Genomic DNA, 13,958 nt, shown 5'->3' with positions numbered 1-13,958 from the left:
AATAAGTTTCCAAACTGTACAACATAGTTTCAAATACACTACCCTTGTTGTTTGTAAGGCCGCACTGAAGTTTAGCTTAACAGTCATGAGCCATGTGTTTGAACATCTTAGGAGAGGTGACCCACAAAGAAACAAGTTTTTTCCTTGTTCACCCTGCTACCTGCGAAGAGGTATCACTGCTTTCTGGATAGCTCCCTTAAAGGTATCACCAGGAAAAATAATTCAGATTTGCTTTATTGAATCATCTGAAAAAATATTTAGACTTTGTAAAGTGAAAAGGTTGCACTTTCAATTCTCTGAGAGTGTTCTCTTGTTAATCTATAACTACCCACTCTAATGAGTATATTATCCTGTATAATAAAAGGTTAATATGCAAAATGACTAAAGGGTGGAACGACCACTCGCTATGACACACACTGACCACCAGGGGGCAGACACTTAACACAGGAGCTGCTCCCTGGTGGTCAGTGTGCTCCCACAGGGGGAGCGCTGCTCAGCCAGAAGCCAGGCTCATGGCTGGCGAGCGCAGCGGCTGTGGCAGGAGCCTCTCCCACCTCCATGGCAGTCGGACATCCCCCAAGGGCTCCCAGACTGTGAGAGGGTGCAGGCTAGGCTGAGGGAGCCCCCCTGAGTGCACAAATTTCATGCACTGGGCCTCTAGTATTTCAATAAACAAATATACCAAGAGATGCGTACTCCCTGTTGTAGCTCTGCTATATAAAGTTGAGAGAGCTGTAGAATCATAGCATCATCTTTCTAACAAGTGTCAATTTTAAGAAGCCAGTGAATGCTGTATGTTGTTGACATAACTAGGGAAATTAAATGCACTACAGATCTTGAGTTGATAGTTCTCCAAGAGAAAGTGAGTATATCTTGGGTGGAGTATGAAGAACAAGAGGAGGCCAAGGAATAGGGATTTTCCGGTATGCCTCTTTGTCTAAAACTGTCTTCAAATGAAGAGTTCAACCCTTACGGGGCACACATTCATGAGGCAGGATAACAATGAATGAGAGGCCAGTCCTCTTTCCACTTGTCTGGCATGATCTCCTGGCAAGGATGGGGTAGGTGTTTGCCAGGTGGCTCCCAGACAAGGTCTTTTTAGGGGAGTACAACAAGGCTTCAGTCATTGCTTTCCATAAAGTGCTTTGGGATCCTTTAGGAATGGGGGCTGGAGGAATATTATTACTAATTGGCTTCAACTTTCAAACCAACTGGAGCCATTTTCTCCAGAATAATTATTGCTTTGAGCATCAGTGAATGTTCTTAAAACGAAATGGGTCTCTTCTTTAAGTACCCACTTCTTAAAATACTCATTCCCTAGAGTGAACATTTTAAATTACTGTCTCCCAGATATCCTCACCAATTAAGAGGATGTGATAGCCTTTTAAATGGTTGCAAGCATACACATCAAAGACTTTCATTTTCCAGGCTGTTATCCTTATGATTAGACAGTGAGAGAGGAATCAAAGATGTCTGGCCCAACATGTGCTATTTCAGCGAGGCTGAGGGGACAGGTTCTTGCCTCTTCTAAGACATTGGTGAGATGTTTGGTGATGACGGCTACACTCATATCAGACTGTGAGCTCCTTGTAGCCTGGGAATGCATTTTATACTTGATTCTTTTGTTCTCGGTAGGACTTAGAATAGAGAGCGATGTGTGGGAGGGGCTCGGTCAGTGATTTTTGAGGATTTTCACAAATGATGAGAGCTGACTAATACTGGTGAGAATTAAGCAAGTTAGAAAAACCATGGAAAAAGAAGACCTGGCATAGGAACGTTTCCTCCAGAGGCTCCCAGGTTGGACTTAAAAAGAATGAACATCCATCATATTCCAAATCAAACCAAACCAAAACAAACAAGCAAACAAAAAATCCTCATACATTGTAAAGTTTCCATAATGAGAAGACTGGCCACGTGAATAAAGGACTGTGAATTAGAGAACACAATTTTCACTCACAAGAATGAATTTAGTTAAACTAAGCTCACAAGGTACGGGTGGAGGGAAGCTATTGGAACAAATAGCTAATTACTGAGGATACACCACCCACTTTTATATAGGAATAGTGCTAGGAAAATGCATTTTCAAGTTGACTAAGCAAGCCCATTTAAACCTAATGTGCATTATTCATTTCACGGGTGTGCATTTATTTTTCTCATAGAAGTTGAAGAAATAACCCCGTGTCCTCACTATAAATTGGTGCATTTGGATTTAATGCAATTTCACTTCATGAGTCATGATTTGTTCCAGTATGCCAGAGCTTGCTGACCAATTGAGGGGCCCACGGAGGGGTCAGTCTCTGCTCTTGCTGCCTGTCAAATGCCTTCCTTCTAATTCACAGTCACAAACTTCCTTCCATGCCACCAGACAGTTCATGATCAGAGAATCATTTGGTTTCTTAGTTCTTGACAATTCCAGCATCTCATCTCACCCTTGTTGAACATATATAATCTATCTTATAATTAGGAATAAATAATGATGCAGGTGACTGTCATTTTTTGTTATTAAATAGGAATCAAATGGTATGTAATTTTAAATGATATTTCTCCTAAATTTGCATTTTAATTAATTAGCTTAGATGTTTATTATATGAAATTTGAATTTCCTGGCGACAAGGAGCTCTGTGATATTGAAAATCTATTAGATAACAGGTTGAGAAAAAACATTGAATTTGGAATTAGAAGTAGATAGATATTTGGAAAACCAGATAAATAGCCTATAGACAAGAGTTGGCCTGTGGCAATTCCCAATGGGAGAGCCTGCTATAAAGAGGATGGTTCTGGGTTCTGAACCTAACTCTGAGGCTAAACTAGCTCTTCGACTTTGAATAAGTCACTTAACCACTCTGGGCCTTAATTGCATCATCTGTAAATGCAAGGGCTTAAGACTAATTTTATGATTCCTTTTAGCTTTAACACTCCATACACATAGAATTCACTCAGAAAGAAGAAAACTGCCCTTTAAAATTCTCCCAGGCATGGAAAAGGAGTTGCAATAATTCCAATCAGATTCTTTGGGAGGGTGATTGAGTATATAATCTCTTAAAAAAAAATAAAGACTGAGCTCTGGGCTTTAGTTTTCCAATGACCGTAGGCCATGGGCCAAATCTGTACCTTGGCACCAGGGTAATTATTTATGTTTAAATCAAATGTTTCAAAAATGGAAGGGACCGGAATAAGATTGTGAACAGGGGACTTTGTATGACTTCCCATGAGGACAGATGGTAGAACTGTGAGCATAGGAGTAGGGCCATAAAGAGCAATATTCAACCAAAATGCCTATGAAGCGGAAAAGGACCGTTTAGAATACCAGTGCACTGAATGGGTCCTGACGCCAGGACATGAGGGAAGGCTCCTCATGCCCTTTTGAACATGCAGTGTGATTTCTCTTTGATTTGGGCTTCTCTTTCGTGAGAAACACAGGTGGGAGGCAATGAGACCACACCAGGATTTTCAGGTGTCTTTGAGCACAGCCTTGGAGCCACTGGCGGGGTCTTCCAAGGAAAGCTTTTCCCAGAGGCCAATGGACCAGCTGATGTCAGGGTAAAACTAACTTTGGAAAGGGCGGATTAAAAAGAGGAGGCAGCAACCCAAGCCCTGGACAATCTGTCCTGTGACTTGTGACGTGGGGGTGAGTAGATGTGTCTGTGTGACTGTAAGGACTGCATCATTGTCTGGCTATAAATGCAGGGCACTTTCTCGTTCTATGACAATTCCATCACCTAAGAAATCTGGAGCAGATCCATGATCATTTTCAGGAACACAGCCTCCCATGGACATAATTATTTTAGGTTTGTAAAGAAAATACATTTTTGCTCATGTCTTTCTCCCGTCTCTTATCTTGACTATAATCCAGGCCTTCACTTAACTCAGCCCTCTTCTTGCCCCCGGGAATAATATGCAGCTCCTTTTCATGCTTGAATGGGAGCTGAGTGTGCAGGAAGGGCTTCTTTCTGTCTTACTCCATCTTTGCAAGACAGAGCTAGAAGAGAAACATCCTCTACTTTTGTTTCTGGTGGTTTCCACACAGCACTAAGTGAAGAAAAGGCCTGCCCAAGGCTTCCCTAAGCAGATCAGTGCTGACAGGGAACCCAGGACAAGTCCACTTGACCCTGTGCCCTAGAGGTACAACCTGGGTTCCTTTCCCCCAAACTTCTTTAAAGGTTTGGAATGGAGAAAAAAACAATGCTAGAACTCCTCCTATCAATCACAAATTCGGGAAAGAGCCCTAAACCCAGCAGTCAGATGACAAAGCCAGCTGCAGAACTGGGGGTGGCTCCTTGGGCTGCCCTACCTTAGTCGCAGGTGCTACCAAAAAGCAGGCATGTTTGAACTGTTACATCCAGGACTCTATCTTCACACAAAAGCTCCACTATGCCTTTTGTAGGCTGCACTGGGAATGACACTGGCAACTCTTGCCTTTACCCCAACTCTTACTCTTAAATTAAAAAAAGGGGGGAGGGGCTTGAACCTGTAACCTTTGGGTTTTTTTTTTTTTTTTTAACATTCGAACCGTTTGAAAATGGGTGGGGACATGGTGGGGGCAGGCTGGGCCATAGAAAATGCAGGGACTTGCTGTGGAATGATGCACAGCCGATGGCGGCCTCCCTAAAGCATGCTGCTGAGTATTTCGGACACCTGGGAGGTGGTTGGAGCCTCGGGGCTCCTCTGTGGGCGGGTGGGGCTGGGCAGGCGGGAGTGGGCCCCAGGAGGTGGCCTCAAGCTGGCCCAGGACTTTGCGTCCATGTCCACCAGGGCCTCGGGGTAGGGCTCCACGTAGATGCGGTGCAGGGAAGGCCCCGAGTCCTGGAGGAGGCTCTGCCGCCCCTCAGGGAGGCTCGCGGCGTGGGTCAGAGCCAGGCCCCGCGGCCCATCGGCGGTCGGTCCGAGCCGCTCAGCCTCCCCCGACTGCTGGGCCAGGTCGCAGGCCCCGGACAGGTGCGGCGTGTACACGCCCTCCGAGAGCGAGAGCGACTGCGTCTCACTACGCATGCGCAGCCAGCGGTGGTGCCGGCTGAAGCCGCCGTAGTGCTGGTGCTTGGCCGGCTTCCGCTTTCCCAGAAAGCCCAGCGGCGGCGGTCGCACGCCGGCCGCCATCTTGGCGTGGTTCTTGGGCCCGAAGCCCGTGAGGGTCAGGCCGTGGAGGAACTCGGCACACGCGTGGTCGGGGTCCGGGCCCGGACCCTGGCCCTGGGGGTCCTGGCCCGACCCCGTTGAAGACTTCACGTCGTGCACCTGCAGGACGTCGGGGGCACTGCCGCTCAGGCCGCTGAGCGCCTGCTGCGCGATGTCGTGCGAGGACAGGTACACCAGGTCCAGGTCTCGGGGGCTCAGGGCGTCGCTGGAGTCGTAGTCACTGTCGGTGGGGAGGAAGACTTCCGAGCAGCCCTCTTCGTCCGAGCAGGGCTGGGAATCTGCTGAGGTTAGGAGAGAGAACAGTTCTTGGCGTGGGGTGCTTCGGGGCATGGCGTACACGGACAGCAGCTGACAACACCCCTCCTCTCCCCAATCCTCTCCTCAATCCTCTCCCCTCTCCCTCCCGTGCCTAGAAGGGCCCTGTGCTTCCTTTAATGGTTTGCTCTCACCTCTTGAAACTATTAAGCAATTTTCGTTTGGTGGAGGGCTCTCTGTAAGAGGTGTAGTGGGTCCTGTACTTAGCGCGCAGCGGTTCTCAACCTGTGGGTCGCGACCCCTTTGGCGGTCGAACGACCCTTTCACAGGGGTCGCCTAAGACCATCCTGCATGTCAGATATTTACATGACGATTCATAACAGTAGCAACATGACAGTTATGGAGTAGCAACGAAAATAATTTTATGGTTGGGTCACAGTTATGGAGTAGCAACGAAAATAATTTTATGGTTGGGTCACAACATGAGGAACTGTATTTAAAGGGACAGAAGCTTGAGAACCACTGGGCCTTAAGGGGAAGGAAGGGGAGGAATTTCAACAGGTTCACCTGGACAGCGTCAGGGGGAGAACAAGTCCTCATTCCCCACAGACGATTTTATTACTCCTTGGGCCCTTGGGCATGTGTAGAGAGGATGACACAGATGAATGTTACTCCTTTGTCATTACCTATCCTTCAGATATAAGGTGTTTTTTTTTTTGTTGTTGTTGTTTTTCCCCCAAGAACTTAAAAGGGGGAAAGGAAGACAAAGGCGGCAGTACAGTGGCTGAAGTCCGGAAAACCTTGTTTCAAATCCTAGCCTTCCTCCTCCACCTGTGATCTTGGGGCAGTTACTTAGCTTCTTTGAGCGTCACTTTTCTTATCTATAACATGGGGATGATAATAGAACTTACTAAGGGTGACTGTAAAAAGTAAATTGATTATGTGTGTAAACACCATGTTGTAAGGTGTTTAAAAGGGGGGAAAAAGTAAGGCCAAAACAAAACAAAAAACAAGTAAAATCAGAGACAAAAACAAACCTTGAAGTGCATGCTATGATGACCGTAAGGGAGCCACAAGTTTAATTGTATAGGCAATTGTCATTGAATGCACCAGTTATTTATATGCTTTCCCCCAATCAGATTGTATATTTCTGTAGGGCAAGGACTGTCTTAACATCCTTTGAATTTCCCACAGAACTCAGCCCATAATAGGTACTTGATAAATATATGCTAATTTTGAAAACATGCACGTGCTCTTAAAAGGAAGAACTCTCTAATCTACAAATCTGAGACAATCCCATAAGATTTAAAAATGGACTTTAGTAAATTTTTAAAAAATGTATTTTTTTTATTGATTTCAGAGAGGAAGGGAGAGAGAGATAGAATCATCTTTGATGAGATAGAATCATTGATCTACTGCCTCTGATCCAGGCAATCCATGCAAATAAGATCCATGCAAAGAACCGATAATTGACTTTAGTTGAACTTCTCTATTTATCTGATCACTGTGTCTGTTCAGCTGTCCACAGGTATTCTTTTGTGTCTATAATAGTAATAACAAGAACCGTGAGCCAGTCATTACACTAACTGTTCTAGGCACTTTATCTTATTTAATGCTTACAACTATTCCTATTTCACAGGTAAGAATACTAAGCCTTAGGCTTATTAAATTTTCTAATTCATATAGTTGATTAAAAGGTAGAATAGGAACCACATACAGATTTGTCTCCCTCCAAAGAGCTGCTATACTGCCATTTGCCTTAGCATTTGCAGGGCTTTCCATGGAAGCTTCCTGAGGACTTGGATTTGGCTCATCTAACCCACTTCGTTCAGTTATATTAAGTTCATAGTAGGGGCGTCTTGATACTGCTGCTGCTAATGAATCATTAGGTCTTGTATTAGTTTCCTGTGGCTGCTGTAACAAATAATCACACACCAGGTGGCTTAAGACCATAGAAATTTATTCCCCCATAGCTCTGGAAGCCAGAAGGCTGAAATCATGGGCCCGCAGCGCTACACCTTGGAAGCTGTAGGGGAGAACTTTCTTGCCTCCTCCAGGTTCTGGTGGCATTCCTTGTGGCTGCATCACTCCAATCTCTGCATCTGTCTTCCTGTAGACTCTCTTCTTTTTCTTACGAGGACACTCATCATTGGATTTAGGGTCTACCTGGATAATCCAGGTTGATCTCATTTTAAGATCCTTAATTACACCTTCAAAGACTGTTTTTCCAAATAAGGTCACATTCTCAGGTTCTGAGGGTTAGGACAGGAACATAGCTTTTGGGGGCCTACCATTCAACCCACTAGAAGTCTGTTAAGAAAAATGACTATAACTAGGAGCAAATGCTGAGGAGTTTGTGACACATTTTTCCTATTTCCAGCCCACACTCAGGTTAAACAATCTGAAAGGAGTTTGCACTTTGACCTCTCAACCTACAAATAGTGAACATTATTGTTTGCAGGAGACTAAGGAGTATATGAAGGTGTGCTTTAAAGGGCTGACATTCTAATATTGCAACAGATCATCATGTTTTAAGACTTAGTCTCTCAGGAAGATCCTGTGCTGATTTCCCCAGGTGGAGTTGATTGCTCATTTCTCGGCTTTTATAGCATTTTATTTATATCTCTGTTACTGCATTTATCAAGGTTATTATAAATTATTCATTAGCGTATTTATCTACCTCAGTGAATTATGAACTCTAGAGAGCATGCCTGTGTCTTATTCATCTCTGCTTAGCAAATGTTAAAGAAGTCAGTCAGTGAAGGAGTAGACTAAAGAAGGAGTCAAGCCAAGGGAAATGTAGGATCTTCTGTATTTCCCAGATCAGTGGTCGGCAAACTGCGGCTCGGCAAACTGTGACTCGCGAGCCACATGCATCTCTTTGGCCCCTTGAGTGTGGCTCTTCCACAAAATACCGACTTCTGCGCAGGGGCCACAAAGTTTCAATCGCACTGTACATGCATGTTCGCACGTGGTATTTTGTGGAAGAGCCACACTCAAGGGGCCAAAGAGCTGCATGTGGCTCGCGAGCCGCAGTTTTCCGACCACGGTCCCAGATCATCTAATCTGAACTTGGACATGTGAGCAGGCTGTGAGGACCTCTTAACTAGACTGTGACTGAATCATCATTGTATTATTAGCTTCTTGTGCTGTACTTGGTACATTCAAAGCTCTCAGTAAAATATGTTGTATTGAATTGAAACTGAAACCAATATTGAAATCTGGGAGCATAAAGAGTGGTAAAATTTGACTGCCCCTTAAAAAAAATACTGTAAGCGGCCGAAAAGACCTAAGTTACTTAATTTGCCATAGAAATTCCTGAAAACAGTCACCCAAATCATTTTGTTTTATATTTGACTTGGTGAGTCAGCCCAGTTATAGCAGAAAGAACAATTGTTTTAAAATTAGATAAACCTGGGCCAAAGTCCTGTCTTACACTTCGCTATGTATATAATCTTGAGCAAATCACTTAGCCCCTCTGAACCTTTCTTCATCTGTAGCCTGTAGGTAATTATGTTGCCTACCTTCCATAGGTGCTATGAGGATTAAATTAGTTTGTTAAAAATACTTTAAGTGCTTTACAAACAGAAGGTATCAATATTATTGAGATCCTTTCCAACCTTAAATAGAGAAAACTAGAAAATATATCAAGAGGTGGCTCATTAAAATACGAATCAGTAATCTGACAAACTTCAAGATTTTGCAGTGAGAATGCTATCCTATCTAATAAAACAGAAACATGGTAATTGGCATATGACCGCTACCCTTCCCATTGGCTAATCAGTGAGATATGCAAATTAACTGACAGCCAAGATGGCAGCTGGCAGCCAGGCAGCTGGAAACTAACATGAGGCTTGCTTGCTTTAGTGACATAGGATCTGGAGGAAACCAACGTTCCCGCCTGCGGCCTGAGCTGCACTCTAAGCAACTATGTTACAAAAATAGAAGCTAAACACAACCCAGGGCTTCAGCCAGCAGGACCGCAACATTGTTTCAAATACAGAATGGTAAACAAAGGCAAGAAACCTGCTTTCAGCAGTGGAAGTCTCATAGCTGGAGCGGAGCCTCAGAGCTAAAGCTGGCCCAGAATAAAAAAAAAAGGAAAAAAGGACAGGTTGGGAGCTTCAGTCACCCGTCAGCCTGAAAACGGCCCTCAGCCCCTCACCCAGGCTGGCCAGGCACCCCAGTGGGGACCCCCACCCTGAAGGGTGTGTGACCAGCTGCAAACAGCCATCATCCCCTCACCCAGGCTGACAAGGCACCCCAGTGGGGACCCCCACCCTGATCCAGAACACCCTTCAGGGCAAACCAGCCGCCCCCCACCCGTGCACCAGGCTTCTATCCTATATAGTAAAAGGGTAATATGCCTCCCAGCACTGGGATCAGCGGAGCCGCAAGGCCTCCCAGCACCGGGATCAGCGTGATAGGGGGCAGCGACCAAACCCCCCTGATCGGCCCTGCTCTGTGTGTGACAAGGTGCGGCGCCCTCACCCCCCCCCACCCCCCACGGGCCCTGCTCTGTGTGTGCCGGGGTAGAGCCATAACCTCCCCAATGGCCCTGCCCTGAGTGTGACAGTGGCGGTGCCCCAACCCCCTGATCCGCCCTGCTCTGTGTGTGACAAGGGGCGGTGCCCCAACTCCCCTATCGGCCCTACTCTGTGAGTGACAGGGGGGAGCTCCTCAACCCCCTGATCAGCCCTGCTCTGTGCGTGACAGGGGGGAGCTCCCCAACCCCCTGATCGACCCTGCTCTGTGCGTGACAGGGGGCGGCGCCCCAACTCCTCAATCGGCCCTGCTCTGAGCCCGACCAGGGGCTGCACCTAGGGATTGGGCCTGCCCTCTGCCACCCGGGAGCAGGCCTAAGCCAGCAGGTCATTATCTCCTGATGGGTCCCAGACTTCGAGAGGGCACAGGCCGGGCTGAGGGACCCCCTCTCCCCCCCGAGTGCACAAATTTTTTGTGCACCGGGCCTCTAGTTAATAATAAAAGAGAACAATCTCTTGTATGGTGTTTTGTGTTGGCGATGACCTAGTCTGGTACTGTATTTCTCAACCTAGATTTGGCAGTGCCTTAGTAAATGATGTAACTTCTTTACTGTAGCTTCGAGGAGCAAGGGAGATAGGAATAAATCAAGAGAAGAGCTAGTTGTAACAGTAGTAACCCAGGAAGGAGATGAAAAAGGGCCTGGGTATGGAGTGGTAAATATTATCTTACACGTTCATGGACCCACATTTGGGAAACACTGCTCCAGTGGGAATCTAAATATTTGACTTCCATGGTGGTTGTATTGTTTATTATAAGACTTAGTGGAACCTATTGCTTAGAGTGGATACCCCTCCCAGAACAATCTCCAGGATGCCAGCCAGGGCACTGAGGAGTTTCCAAGGACTTAGGCCACTGCACTCCCTCCCTTCCTGGAAAAGAATGCAAAGTGCAGCTTCCATTCCCAGATCCAGCCATATGCTCCATTAAGCATTGGAGGTGCCTTGCCCAGTTGTTATTTTAATAAAACTGGTTGTGCTCCTCAATTTCCTTTAGAGGGCCCACTGGGCAGGCTAGCACTGGTAGAACCTTGGTTTCCCTCGGGTTGACCCAGGAGCTGTTTGATGAAAGTTCTGCCCATAGTATTAGTGCTGGCATAGGAAGCTTAGCTTTCTTGCCATTGTAATGGGTGTTGCAACTCCTGGGCTCTGTGGATCAGGCCAACAACAGCAGGGTAGAGTTGGTTTGGATTTTGAGGGCGTTATGGAGAGATGACATTTCAGGAAAGAATAATTGATTTAAAAGCTATTGCTTTTCTCTTAAAAGCAGGGGGCATGGCAAGACACAAAGAAAGGAACAATAAGCAGCATTTGTTCTAAAAATATATCTTCACATTTTTAATGTATCTCTGTCCAAATTTTTATTTCTTTTGTGCTTCATTGAATCTATTTCCACTGTATTTAAGTAGAATTTAAACAATTTGTACATAAATAATTTTAATAAATCTCTCAACAGGCCTTGGGTAGAATCTCCAGGGTTTGTTCACCTTGTAATTTTCCAAGAGAAATAGCATCTTCAGATTTCTGTTGAATTTTTAAGCTGATTAGTTTATGCCATAGTGTTTTTAACATCATCTGGGAAAAGGCTACCAGGAAGCTCAGAATAATCTTCAAATGCATCGGAAGAAAACAACGCCCCACTCCCCTCTGTTGCCTCATCCATGCGTCAGTAGGAGAAATAGCAGTATCGGAAAAAAAAATTACTGCTGCCTGTGACCACTATACCCACAGAAAAGGAGTGGAAGAGGAAATACCCATGTGATGGACCAAATCATTCCAACCCCTGCCTTGCACTGCCTTTTCTAGGAGCCAACTTTCCCCCTTGGGTCCTTGGGAGATGCTTAATTTTAATAGACTCAGAGGAGTTCTACTTCATGTTTGAAAACCACACCGAAAAGAGAAGTAAGTTAAAGAGTTCCACTACCGTCCCCTCTCCATCCCCCAATTAGCCACTACAGATATACACAGACAAATCCAAGGTATTCAACAGCCTTAAAACAGAATCTTGGCCTGGCACCAGAGGCCAGGCTTGTGATAAGCTCTGTAATTCCAGCAGGTTCCTCAGAAGTTAAGTGAACCCTACCCATACAGAATGGAATTATGTTGCAAACGTTACCCTGTAAGCAAACCAGTGAGGATGCTCTTCTAAATTGGACTTTTTTTCTTCCTAAATGGTTTCCAAACAAAAGTCATCACCTTAGTGGAGATGATAGAGTGTGCAGGAATAGATTTCATTGCTCAGAAATGCTTTTGATTTTGTGAGAGGATAGGATACTAAATATTTCTCTCAGCTCTCAACAGTTTCCCTGTCACTGGGTTCCATTTTTCATTTGCTGCCCTCCATATCTTTGTATTTCACAGCCCATGGAATCTTGGCTTCAGAGAAATAAATGGGCCCAAGAGAGAGTTATATTTTAAGAAACAGAATGATGATCGCTCACATTTTAAGCTAATAATAAAATCTGAATGTAATTGGCCAGATCCTCCCAGCAAGGAGTGTGTGTAACCCATCATCTGGCCAACGTGAAAGTTTGGCACTCCTGTGGCATAGGATAGGCCACCCTCATACAGCCAGGGGGGAACCACTTAGGACCCTGGGTCCAAGAGAAGATTAAACATTGGGAAAATTCTGTGAGCAGATGGCAGACAAGGAAAGGTGGAAGGAGAATTGAAGAGTTATTTGTAGAACTCTGTGAATTGTGGAATGGCAGAGGGCATATTTAGCCTGCCTTTAAAAAATGCCCTTTCAACCCAATACCTCTCTAGCTACTGCCCTTCCTTCCTCTTCTTTTTCATAGCCAAGATTTTGAAGAGTGTACCCTTACTGGTCCCCCTTCTTCACCTTCCACTTGCTCCCAATCTACTTCTTTTTCGTTTCCAGGTCCTCCCCTTCATAAACTGCTATCATCAAGATTACTGATGACTTTCTTGTTCAAAACAAAAGAATAGAAACTTTTCAGTTTTATTTAACCTTTAACCATCATTTGACATGCTTTAATTTCTGTGACACTTCTCTCTCTCTCTCATCAGTCCTTCTTGGTCTAAGATGTCTTGTTGTTCCTTCTATAGTCTCCTCTTCTTACTACACCTACTCTCTGTAGGGAATCCCAAGTATTTTTGTAGCTACATTATTCATCCTATCTAATAAAAGAGAAAAATGGTAATTGGCGTACGACGATACCCTTTTCATTGGCTAATCAGGGCTATATGCAAATTAACTGCCAACTAAGATTGGCAGTTAACTGCCAACAAGATGGCGGTTAATTTGCATATGTAGGCACAATGCAGGGAGGCAAAAGGGAAAGCAGGAAGAAGCCCCCTGCCACTGACAGTGATCGGAAACCCAGGGGGGAGCTAAGAGCTGGGGGGCAGGGCAAAGGCGGCCCTGGGGCCGCCTTTGCCCTGCCCCCCAGCCATGATCGGAGAATCAGGCGCCTTTGCCGCCCTGGCCAGTGATAGCAGGAAGTAGGGGTAGAGCCAGCCATGGGAGCTGGACACGGTCGAAGCTGGCAGTCCCGGGAGCTAGGGGTCCCTTGCCTGGGCCTAAAGCGAAGCCCACGATCGCGGGGCCACTGCAGCTGTGGGTCCCCGCTGCCCGAGCCGGACGCCTCAGCCAGAGGCATTAGGCCTGGGCAGGGGTGGAGCCTGCAATGCGGGGACCTGGGGGTCCCCTGCCCAGGCCTGACACCTCTGCCAGAGGCCTCAGGCCTGGTCAAGGGGCCAGTCCGGTGATTGGTGATCGGAGGGTGATGAGGGTCAACTCCTCTGGCCGAGGCATCAGGCCTGGGTGGGGGGCGGAGCCAGGGATTGGGGGGATATGATGGTCCCCTTGCCCAGGCCTGAAGCCTGGGTCAGAGGCGTCAGGCTTGGGCGGGGGGTGGAGCCAGCGATCAGAGGGAGATGGGGGTCCCCTGCCCAGGCATGATTCCTGGGCCAGAGGCCTCAGGCCTGGGCAGGGGCCAGAGCCAGTGATCAGGGGGAGATGGGGGTCCCCTGTCCAAGCCTGACACCTCTGGCGGAGGGGTCAGG

The 13,958-nt window shown here is 46.3% G+C and overlaps 1 protein-coding gene across 1 annotated transcript in view; it reads right to left on the bottom strand.

Annotated features, from left to right (window-relative positions):
• Window positions 1-4,605: 4,605 nt before the first annotated feature.
• The window catches only part of ANKFN1 (ankyrin repeat and fibronectin type III domain containing 1), a 141,656-nt gene continuing 132,303 nt past the window's right edge, over window positions 4,606-13,958 (bottom strand). The window contains exon 17 of the mRNA XM_059668256.1: window positions 4,606-5,411. Coding sequence (XP_059524239.1) covers window positions 4,606-5,411 — 806 coding nt within the window. The remainder of the gene's footprint in view (window positions 5,412-13,958) is intronic.

The sequence above is a fragment of the Myotis daubentonii genome, chromosome 16 (genome assembly GCF_963259705.1).
Source record: "Myotis daubentonii chromosome 16, mMyoDau2.1, whole genome shotgun sequence".
NCBI lineage: Eukaryota > Metazoa > Chordata > Mammalia > Chiroptera > Vespertilionidae > Myotis > Myotis daubentonii.
The sequence above is the reverse complement of the archived record's forward strand: the minus strand, read 5'-3'. Positions and strand labels throughout refer to the sequence as shown.